The sequence below is a fragment of the Elephantulus edwardii genome, unplaced genomic scaffold, assembly GCF_000299155.1.
Source record: "Elephantulus edwardii isolate Elephantulus edwardi_28Jun2011 unplaced genomic scaffold, EleEdw1.0 scaffold00009, whole genome shotgun sequence".
Lineage (NCBI taxonomy): Eukaryota > Metazoa > Chordata > Mammalia > Macroscelidea > Macroscelididae > Elephantulus > Elephantulus edwardii.
The window spans coordinates 5,619,563-5,631,334 of record NW_006399759.1 but is presented as its reverse complement, the minus strand read 5'-3'; the positions used below and the strand labels follow the sequence as shown (position 1 = coordinate 5,631,334).

The 11,772-nt window shown below is 43.2% G+C and overlaps 1 protein-coding gene across 1 annotated transcript in view; it reads left to right on the top strand.

Annotated features, from left to right (window-relative positions):
- The window catches only part of GCKR (glucokinase (hexokinase 4) regulator), a 48,108-nt gene that overhangs the window by 11,297 nt on the left and 25,039 nt on the right, over window positions 1–11,772 (top strand). Inside the window, 8 exon segments of the mRNA XM_006880692.1 lie at window positions 2,810–2,927; window positions 3,540–3,639; window positions 3,855–3,906; window positions 3,908–3,953; window positions 4,318–4,392; window positions 4,749–4,847; window positions 5,017–5,120; window positions 5,209–5,292. Of these exon segments, the coding sequence (XP_006880754.1) occupies window positions 2,810–2,927; window positions 3,540–3,639; window positions 3,855–3,906; window positions 3,908–3,953; window positions 4,318–4,392; window positions 4,749–4,847; window positions 5,017–5,120; window positions 5,209–5,292 (678 nt within the window).

Here is an 11,772-nt window from a genome sequence, read left to right as displayed (position 1 = left end):
AGAATTGATGCCTTTGAGCTGTGGTGCTGGAGAAGAGTATTGAGAATACCATGGACTGCTAGGAAAACAAACAGATTTGTCCTGGAAATGGTTAAACTGGGTGGCTCCTTGGAGGCAAGGATTCTGAGGCTCCGTCTAACATACTTTGGACATGTTGTGAGGAGAGACAGGTCCTTAGCGAGGGACATCATGCTTGGGAGTGTGGAGGGACAGTGCAGGGGAGGAAGGCCCTCTATGAGGTGGATTGATTCAGTGGCTGGAATAATTGGGATGGGAGTGTCAGAGACAGTGAGATTGGCACAAGACAGAGCGGAGTTTAGGGCTGTTGTACACAGGGTCGCTATGAGTCGCAAGCGACTCGACAGCACATAACAACAACAACAACAGCAACAGAAGTAATTTTATTTAGGACCTACTCTACTCTGGCATGGCTCATTAACAGAATAAAGAAATCCCTTTGCCAGAAGGATAACATTCATAGGTACACACAGTTCATCCTCTCTCTCTTTCCGCCAGCATTTTGGGAGTATTTACCATTTCCTCAGGGCCTATGCTTTTAGATTTTGTTACATCTTTTCAGGTTTCTGAAGCATTGCATCAGTTACAGTGTTGTACAAAAAATTTTGTTCTTTTACCTTTTTTGGTTTAAAATTCTTACTTTTCACTTTGAGCTGTGGTGGCCTAGTGGTTAAGGAGTTGTGATACAAACCCGAGGCACATGGTTCAAATCTACTAGATGCTCCTCAGGAGAAAGATGGGCAATCGCTCCCTGTGCGATTTACAGCCTCTGAAAACCCACTGAAGCGTCAGCTGTGAGAAGGTTCTGATTGCACAGCAATTGTCAGTCTTTAAGATGGACTCCTCATCTCTTATTGTTGTTGTGTGCCATCAAGTTAGAACTGATCTATAGCAGACCCTCCAGTGAGTTTTCTGAGACAGTTAATAACATGGGAGGAGATTGTCCATCCTTCTCCCTTGGAACAGCTGGTGGATTCAAACTGCCTGCTTTTGGGATTGCAGCAAAGCTTCTTACCACTAGGCCACCTCACTTAAACCTTATAAATGTTCCAGGGCAATTTCTGTTTAAGAGGGATTTTTGTATCTGTGTGGAAAGTGTTGCTTACAATGGTGAATTCCCTTATGTATTTCTTTTATGTGTTAAAATGTCAAAAATGGGCTGTTAAACTCTTCTGCACTTTTTAGTCCTCTCCAAAATTAGATAGACCTGCTTAGCCTCCAGTGCTGTGTTCCTTTTTACCTCCTCTGAATGGTGGGCAAGTCTTACTAAAATTCATGAGATCTGGTAGCACAGTGGTTAACAGTTTGACTTCTAACCAAAAGTTGTATAGTTCAAGCCCACTACCAGCTTCAAGGTGGAAAGTCCTGGCAATCTGCTCCTTTAAAGATTTCAGCCTAGGACACCTTGTGGGGCAGTTCTATTCTTTCATGTAGGGTCGCTGTGAGTAAGGCACATGGTTCGAATCCACCAGCTATTCTTCAGGAGAAGGATGGGTACTTTCCTCCTGTGCAATTAACTGCCTCTAAAAATCCACTGGAGGGTCAGTTATGGGTCGGTTCCGACTCTGTGGTGTACACTACAACAACAACAACATGAGTTGGAATAGACTTGATGACACAGAACAATGTAACGCACTAGGACTGCTCTGGTGGTTGAGTGGGTAAGGGGTTATGTTGCCAACTCAAAGATGAGTGGTTCGAATCCACTAGCTGCTGCTTGGGAGAATGGGCAGTCTTCTGTGTAATTTACAGCCCCTGAGAAACTGCTATAGTCAGTTACCAATCAGTTCAGACTTGATGGCAATGAGTTTTTTTTTGCCTTACCTATTAATGTTTTGAGAGTGTTTTTAGCATTACTTATATAGCGACTACAGCAGTGAGCTTGAGTATGTCGGAGATTGTGAAGATGGCAGGGGATAGGACAGAATTCAGAACAGTTGTTCATAAGGTCGCTATGGGTAAGTAAGTATTCGCCTCGATGGCAGCTAACAGCAACAACTAGAGCTCTGTTGGCCTAGTGGTAAGGAGCTGTGCTGCTAAACCAAAGGCACATCATTTAAATCCCCCAGCTGCTCTGCAGGAGAAAGGTGGGTGATCTTAGCCTGTGTGATTCACTGCCTCTAAAAACCCCCTGGAGGGCCAGCTATGGGTCAGTTCCACTTGATGGCACACAAGCACAACAATGTACTTGTCCAAGAGTCTTCCCCAGCCAAGGACGGGCATATCCGTGCCATTCTCCTGTATCTTCCTTTTGCGAGCTGAGAAGGCAAGGTTTCCATATCACATACCAGCTCCCTGTGTTTCATCCCCCAGCTGCTCATCTCTCTTTCTTCCTTTCTGCAAACTGTTCACTTTTTCCTTTCTCAGTCACTATTTTTATCAACCTGTCTGCTGTAATCTCTTTTCGGTCTGGTGTGCTGTGTTACATATCTGTACCCTGACTGTGGCTGCTTCATTTGTCTGTCTTAGAGCACGTGGCTCAGACTGTTTGGACTGACAAACTACCCTAAAGAAATGTTGGGGAACAGAGTGGGAAGTAAGTTCTCAGAAAGAAGCCCACACTCTGAAAAACACTATCCTCCCCACCCCCAGAATCCTGATTGTACCATAGAAATGATCCGAGGTGGCTTGCCCTCGCTTCCTGTTCTCTCAGCGAAGCCCTCACCCTTGCATGCCTCCTCACAGCACACGAGGGTTTGGGGGGGCACACTGCATGTTCATTGGTTACTAACCAGCAGCCTTTTCATCCTCCTTCCTCTCCCATATCTCCCGGATGTCTTTGCCTCCCCAGCCTGAGGGCCTCAGCGGCTCCTCCCGGATGAAAGGTGGAAGTGCCACCAAGATCCTGCTGGAAACCTTGTTGCTGGCAACCCACAAGACCATGGACCGGGGCATCGCAGCCTCTCAGAGGTAAGGAGATGTGGATGAGAGAAAGGTCAGTGAGGTGGGGGCTTGAAAGCTAGGGCCGAGCTGCATCTCATTGGAGAGAGGGAGGGATGGTGTCAGTGGGGGCATGAGAGGTTCAGATCTAGAGAAGAGGTTGGGAGTAGAAAGATGGAGGGACTACCACTTCTCTGGAAAAGGAACAGGCATACAAACAGTGCTGTCCCTCTACGTGGCCAGTCCGCTTTGTTTCCAATGGAGCTGGAGTCCCAGACAGTGTAAGACATCCAAACTCATCTAGCTTCAGAGCATCCTTTGATGTGAGGATGATCTTGCAGGGATAAGCTGAGCCTGTTCTAGGTCTGCTGCCCTCCCCAGGGTCTCTAGTCTAATACTAGATTAGCTTTCAAATGCTTCATGATCTTGAGATCAGAATTCCGAGCTTCCTTTCTCCTCTGATGCTTTTCTTTGTGTTTTTACAGTCTGCCCCTCCTGACCACAGCCTGCTGTGTCTCCATCAGGGACTAGTAAGATCTCATGTTAAGGGAATCGTGCTTCCTCTCCTCCCTGAGGGGAGGTACTCAGGTGTCTACTGAAGACTACTGAGCCTTCCCTAAAAACTAAAGGCTGTTCTCTCGGATGCCTCCTGGAAATCTTGAGGACATTTGAACAGGCTCATCAGGTGACTTACAACCAAAGTCCCAAGATCGCAGCCCTGATGAAGCAAGCCAGCACCAGGTGTGTGCACGGGTGTTTGGAGGGGAAAGGTGACCAGATAGGGAGCTTCCTGGGGGCAGGGGAGATTCTCTGAGGCATGGCAATGGGCAGTGTCAGCGTGTTAGAGGTTCCTGGTGAACACAGTTAAATTTTATAGCCCTGTACTTTTCTCTGATCTCTGACCTCTTTCCTCTGTGATCCTGCCTCTCACGTCCTGCCTGCTGGCCCGTCCTCAGCCTGGAGAAGAACGGCCGGGTGCACCTGGTTGGCTGGCAGACCCTTGGCATCAATCGCCATCATGGATGGAGTAGAATGCATCCGCACCTTTGGTGCTGGTAGGACCCTCTCCAGCCTTTCTTCTTGATTCCACATGATAAAAACGGATCCGTTGTCTAAACACTTCTTTACTCCCGATACATGAAGTTTCCTCATTCAGTATCCCTGTTCCCTTGCCAAAGAGGCATTTCAGCCCAATGCCTACTTGACCCCAAATCAGTCCTGCTTCCCTTAGCTCCCACTCCTGTGTTTCCTACAACCTCTCCTCTGTTTTGCTTCTCATCCTGTTCCCCCCTAAATTTCCCTGTATCCAGAGACGCCTGTCTTTCTCTTTAGAGCTCTTGATCAAGGAGCTCAATAAGCGTAGGACTTTTCCTTTTCTACAAAAATCCACCATTTTCTTCCTATCCTTAAACTTCCTAGATTTCTGAGACTTCCGTGGCTTTCTTATCAGCGATCACAGTGAGATGTTTAACCAGAAGGCTGAGCTCATCGATCAGGTTGGAAGAGAACAGGACTTGGGGAAATAGTGAAGGTCACTGGTGTGAAGCGGGTTAGGAGAAAGGGGAGGTGCAGCGAGTGTGGGAGTGTGATGGGATAGTCTGGAGTTAGAGGTCAGGAGGCTTCAGGGCAGGCTGGAGAGGGGCAAGTTACTCGCAACACCTGACTGGGATCCACAGCTCTTACACAGACTTGCTGCAGCATCTTGAGCAAAATGCTTCATCTCTTTGGACCTCATTTTTCTACATTTGTACATGAGAGGGCTGTGTGTGAGATGTCCTTGCAGGTCATCTCCAGTCTGCTGGTCTATCTGATGTTTTGTTGTGGAAGGAACTCTCATATTCTTCTGCTCTAAGGTCCTCACTTTTCCTTCTCCCAGGAGGACTTCCTGACGTCCGTCCTGGCGTCCCTCACGGAAGTTGACACTGTGATCTTCATATTCACACTGGGTGGTGAGAGGGAAGTTTGGAAACAGTAGGGTGAGTAGGGCGGTGAAAGTAGGAGTTATAGTTTTTCTGGATTTTAGGACAGCTGCAAAAGACAGAGCGAGTGTCCCGATTAGATGAGAAATGGAAACTTAGCTCAGTAGCTGGACCCTCTGATGCGCTCTCTTTTTCTTAGACAACCTCACAGAGGTGCAGACACTGGTGGAGCAGGTGAAAGAGAAGAAAGCCAATGTCCAGGCCTTAGCACACAGTACTGTGGGACAGTCTTTGCCGATGAGGGTCCAGCCTTGGGGAGAGGGACTGGGGTGACAGTCACAGCAAGGCCTTCCTACAGATGCCTCTTCTGTATCTCTCTCCTTCTCATTAGACCCTTCTGAAGAAGCTCTTTCCCACTATCATCAGCATCACATGGCCACTGCTCTTCTTTGAATATGAAGGAAGATTCATCCAGGTACTGGAAGTGAGAAGGTCACATCTGCAACAAGGGGTTATAAGGACAGAGGCTGTAGGGTGAGCCTCCACAAAACTGCCTCTCTTTCATTGCCAGAGAGTCAGAATGAACTCGTAGCTGGCCCTCCACTGGGTATCTGAGGCTACAAATCACGCAGGAGGAGATGGCCCTTCCTTCTCCCATGGTGTTGCTGGTGGATCCGACCTGTTTGAGAGGCACGGCCTTTGTGTTAGCAGCACAGATCCATAGAGCCTACGTCTCCAGAACTTCCTTCCACAAACCAAGCTGAGCAAATTCTGCATACACTGGGGTCTCAACTGATGGATTACTTTACATTAGATTACATCCACAGAGAAGAGTAGAATTCCAGCTCATTTTGAGGGGGCATGATTCAATCTATAATGCCCTTCAAAGAAGTTTGTAAAACAGCAAACCATTAAACTATTTCATATACCTTCATTAACACTGGTGACATTGCTCTTTTAATCTTTGCTAGTCAGTAAGTGTTGTTGTGGTGTGTCTTGGAGCAGGTGAAATCAAGTCTCTTCTTATAGGCTAGGGTTTTGAAGCTCTGTCTCACATACTTAGGGCATGTGGCCAGGAGGGACTGGTCCTTGGAGAAGGACATCATGCTCAGAAAGTGGAGGGACAGGCCAAGAGAGGAAGACCCTGGATGAGGTGGATTGATACAGTAACTGGGGCAATGGGAGTAGGTGTGTCAGAGACAATGATACTGGCTCAGGACAGGGCAGGCTTCAGAGGTGTTGTACATAGGGTCGCTATGAGTTGTAGGTGACTTGAAGGCACATAACAGCAGCAGCAGTCAGTAAAGTGAAAAACAACAAGACATTTCAGTGTTGTTTGGATGTCTATTTCTTGAATTACTATGAGATTTACTACTTAAAGATATGTACTGGAAAAGAAAAAAAACAAACTATGTACTAACCACTGAATTGTTCCTTTCAGGTACTGCTTCTTCATATTTGCCCCTCATTTTTATTTTGAGTATTTACCTTTTTCTTACTGTTTTGTAGTTTTATTTTGGGGTGTTTCCCCTTTGCCTTTCCCCCTCCTTTTATTTATTCTTTGTTGTACATTTTCTCCTCCCTTCCCTCCCCCTCCCCTAACCCACCCTGCAATGCATCCCTTGTTCCAGATTGCTCTCATATATATAATACATAAGCATATATTCTCCCTTTGCCTTTTAAAATCCAAACTTATCAAATTATTTTTAAAAATTTTAATTTTTAGATTTAATTTTTATCTCAACAAAGTTGAATTTATTGCTTGTTGTATAAAGGGAGAGGAGAGTAGCTATTCTGGGGAGTCCTGAAACAGCTTGAAGCAGAAGATACTGAAAATATTTCAAAGATTTAAGGGAACTGACAGCATACGATGTAGCATGTTGTGCTGCTGAGCAAAAGGGGTAAAAATCTACCAGCTGCCCTGGAGTCAGTGGTTCAAATCTACCAGCTGCTCTGGGGGAAACAGAGGGGCAGTCTCCTTCCTTTAAATAGTATGACCTTGGGAACCCAAGGGAAGGTCCCTGTGAGTTGGATTGACTTTATGGCAGTGGGTTTGGTGTTTTATGGGTTTCAAGTTTTTTGTGGGGGACTCTGTGATATAGTTCATAGGGAGTTACCCAGCTAACTCAAAGGCCATGCCTCTCTGGCGGTTTGAATGCAATAGCTCTGGGGGAAGAAAGGCGATTTACAACCTCAGAGATGTGATGGAGGGTAAGTGGTGAGTTGGTTCAGAATCAACGGCGATGAGTTGAGTTGTTGTGGATTTAGGCTTGCAGGGAGTGATTTGGCAGAGTTCAAAGTTGTAGAGCTTTGCTTTGGATTGGACGCTACTAGGTAGCAATCCATGGTTGGGTAGATAAATAAATTTTATTAATAAAGAGGTAGCCTAGTGGGTAGGAGCTGTGCTGCCAAGTCAAAGGCAGGCGGTTTGAATCCACCAGCAGCTCAGTGGAAGAAAGATGGGCAGTCTCCTCCACTATGGTTTACTGCCTCTGAAAACCTGCTGGCGGGTCAGCTGTGACTCAGTTCTGACTCAGTGGTGCACAACCACAAACCCTAAACTGAGATTTGTAAAGCAGCAGCAATCACTTGTATTATCTGTGAAATGAAGATACTTTGTAGTTTTCATTGTGACCACAGGGTGTTGGTCTTGTTTTTTATGAGTCACTTTATCACAGTCAGAGCATGAGCCTGTCAGATATTTGTCTTTCTTTGAAGTTGTTTCCAACAGGAAAATATCATGGTTTAGATGTGAATGTTATGCCAGTTCCTACATGCCAAGGTTTGCTTTTCTCTTTCTTGATCTTTTAACAAGCAAAGATAAAGTTAGGCCACAAAATATGAACCCATCCTATCCAGCCATTGAATGTTATGTTAATCTAAACTAATAATTTGATAGGACAATGACTGTGATGGAGCATTTCAGAATATTGATAGGATATATTAGCCAACTGCTGCTAACAAAAATACAGTCATTATTATTGTCATTATATGCCATTGAGTTGGAACCAATTCATAGCTGACCTTCCAGTAGGTTTTCAGAGACTATAAATATCATGAGAAGAGATTGCTCATCTTTTTCTGGAGGAGGGGCTGGTGGATTTGAACTGCCTGCCTTTGGGTTGGCAGCACAATTCCCTACCAGTAGGCCACCAGAGCTGTCTTACACAATAATTACTGGTATTTTTGACAGGTCTTAAGGATTTAGGTGATAAAACCTAGGTAAAGAAAGAATGTCCCAAAATCTAGCTGGATCTGCTTTTGAGATCAGATAACTTTTGTTTCTTTTTAGACTAATCCTACATGCCCTGGAATATTTAAATAGGTGCAGTTATAAATATTTGCTATAAATAAAAACTCATTTTTTACTTTTGTTAGATGCTGCTGAGTTGACTTATAGTGATCCTGGCACAGAGGAAATGAAGGGCTTTGATATTGTCCGTGATAACTTCAATGAATCAGGTTAGCATAATTTCTTGGGCTTCCTGAGGAGAAGTTGTGCCATTCATGGCTCCTGGTAGGATCAGAGAAATGCTTTGGATGACCTTTGTTCAGTCATGTGACTTCTGTTGTAGGAAGTGTAGCCTTCACGGGGTGTCTGAAGAAGGCAGCTATGCCTTCTGGGAGTAGCCCCAAGTAGTGTCGGCTCCCCTCACATTTGAGGTTTATGGAATGTTTTCTCCTGGGAAATAATAGAGAGATGCTAGTTTTAAAAGGCTAAAAATTCAATCAATTATCTTGAAAACACAGATTAAATCAGTGGCAAGTGAGTTTAAGCCTGATATCGACGTAGGAAGTTGTTATTGAGAACAGGTTGTTTTGGGAGGGTAAGTAGCACTTAACACACGAGGAATGAGTGAAATTTTTGTCTGTCAAGGTAGGCCGAGTCCTTGAATGGGATTAAATGCTTCCTATGAAGCAGCTGGAGTGTCTTGGAAAAGAACAAATACTAGTTCCCATTCCTGAGGGCTATTTATATCTTTTTAATGTAGAGAAGTTTTCTTTTCTTTCTTTTTTCCATAGTCAAATCTGTTACATTTTCTGGTTTCTGTCTTTTGCTAAGTCAGTGCTGATAATTCTTTTTCTAAATGTACTGGAAGGCTTGAAATAACGAGTCGTGCATTGAGGCTTTAAAATTTTTAGTTGTAGACACATTTGTGATATAAACCCTGCCCACACTTTTATTTTGAAAAGTTGCAAACTTGCCGAAAAATGGCAAGAATAATACAGTGAATACCCATATGCTTTTCCCTAGCTTCACCAATCATGAACATTTGTTTAAACTTCCTCTTTTCGCCTGAATCATCTGAAAGATAATTGGAGATATCACTACACTTCGCACTAATTACTTCAGTATGTGTCTCTTGAGAACAAGGGGACTCTCCTACATAACTACAATATAATTATCACATTCAGGAAGATGGAAGTAATGCAGTACTATTAGCTCATATACAGATCATACCCAAATTCCTTCAGTTATTCGAATACTGGTTTTATTTAACCATAATCCATCAAAGATCATATAATGCATTTAATCTACAACAATTTATCAACCTTTTATTTACTCTTTTTTAACATCGATATTTTAGAAGTCTAGGCCTATTGTTTTCCAGAAAGTACCTTACTTCAGGTTTGTCTATTTCCCCCCCAATATATTCAGGCTACATTTTTCTGGCAGGAATAGCACTTAAATGGGGTTGTACCCTCAAGTGCATCATGTTAGAAAGCTGTTGATACCAATTTGTTCCTTTGTAATAATGATGATTCTCTGGTGGCTTAATGGGTAGGGAGTTGTGCTGCCAACTCAGAGATGAACCAATCGACCAGCTTATCTAATGGAGAAAAATGAGCAGTCTCCCCCTAACTCTGCCTGTGATTTACAGACTCTGAAAACCCACTTAAGGGTCAGCTATGAATTGGTTCCTACTTGACAGCAATAAGTAAGTCTGATTATTTGGTTAAGATGGTGTACATTAGTTTTCTTCATATCCTGTCCCTCAGCAATAGTTTACTCAATGGTTTTAGCATCCACTGATGAATCTTGGTTGAATCAGACCTTCCTGTAATGGTTTAAGACTTGATAGTTTCTATTTCTGTCTACATTTTTTTTGGCTTTGGTAGCCTAGTGGCAAGAGGCTGTGCTGCAATCTCAAAGGCACGCAGTTCAAGGCCACCAGTTGTTCTGCAGGAGAAGGATGGGCAATCTCTTCTCATGCAATTAACTGCCTCTGAAAACCCCAGAGAAGGTCAGCTCTGGGTCGATTCTGACTCTACGGTACTCAACAACAGCAATAAGAATTTCTTATTCTTTCCCTACTTTACCTACATTTATTTCTTAGTACCAGTATGGATTGATGAATTATCTTTTTTTTAATATTCTTTTTTGAAAAAAAATACATTGGTTTGCTTACAAGGTTTGTATACATTATGTTTCACGCTATTCTTCATTCATATTGTGTTTCATACAATGATTCCTATGCATCATATTTTAGAAAATTGATCACCACTGGAGTATGCCCTTCATTACCCTGTCTTTTCAGGTCCCTGCCAGAGCTTTCCCATTTTCTTAACCCCCTCTCTCCACTCACAAATTGTGCAACCTTGTGGGTTCACGTGTACCCGTCCTCATACCTCTGCTCCCATCCCTTCCCCCATTAGGTCCCTACACATGTTTTATTGGTTATCCTTCTATTTTTTAATAATGCTCTTATGCAACATTTATCCTTATGAGACTGAGTTAGTTCACTCAGCATAATACTTTCTAGTCACTCCCAAGTTATGTAGTATTTTTCAAAATCATTGCTCCGGAATAATCTTTTTAATTAACAATAAATCTATTCTTGTCATTAACTTTTTATTATTTAATTGTGATTTTTAATAGAAGTTTACAGAAAAGTTGGATTTTCATTCATTCACTCATTATTACACTTTCCCCTCTCTCCCCACCTCCCTCCCCCAGTTAATTAATTTTTTTAGAAATGGTATTTTGCATTTAATGGTATAATTGCATACTTGGTAAATGCTGCTCTTATTGTGTACCATCAAGTCAGAACCAACTCATAGCTGACCCTCTAGTGGGCTTTCATAAGCTGTAGATCACATGCAAAATAACTGCCCATCCTTCTCCTTCAAGGCTGCTGATGGATTTGAACCATGTGCCTCTATGTTCGCAGCACAGCTCCTTACCACTAAACCACAAGAGCTTGGCCTTGTCATTACTTTTAATGTTCAAAATAAGGGCTCCTCTAAACTAGCCTCTGCTGTGTCCTTTTGACATATTCACATCAATAATTGAATATTCTTTATTGTGCTTTCTTTCTGCAAAGAGAAAACTCTGTATGTGTGTGTGGTGTATCTCTCTCTTTCTCTCTCTGTATGTGTGTGGTATAACTCTGTATGTATAGGTAGTTGAAGAGTGCTGATGATCTAGTGAGTTAAGGAGGTGCATTGCTGACCCAAAGATGGTATCTCTCTGGTGGCTTAAAGCCACTAGTGACACTGTAGGAGAAAGATGGCTAATCTCTTCCTGTGGATTTACAGCCTCTGAAGACCTGCTGGAGCATCAGCTACGAGTTGGTTTGGGCTTGACTGTAATGAGTTGAGATTGTTGTTATGTGCTTTTGAGTTGATTCCAACTCATAGCAACCCTGTGCATGACAGAATGGAACTGTGTCCAGTGAAATGCCACCATCATCTTAGTCGCTGCTGTGGTTACCCATGGTAGAAAGTGTTTGGTGGAGCTCCCAGTTTAAGACAGGTTAGGATGCAGGAGTGGCATCCACTTCTTAAACAACATGCCTCTCAAAACTATGAACTTTGAGAAATTACAATAATTATGGAAAGGCTTCAGGTCTTCATTCTTTTTTTTCTATAATTATATTTTATTAATTTTCATAAACATTTACAGAGATTTTGGGTTTCCATTCATTCATTGTTGCACTATTCTCTCTACCCT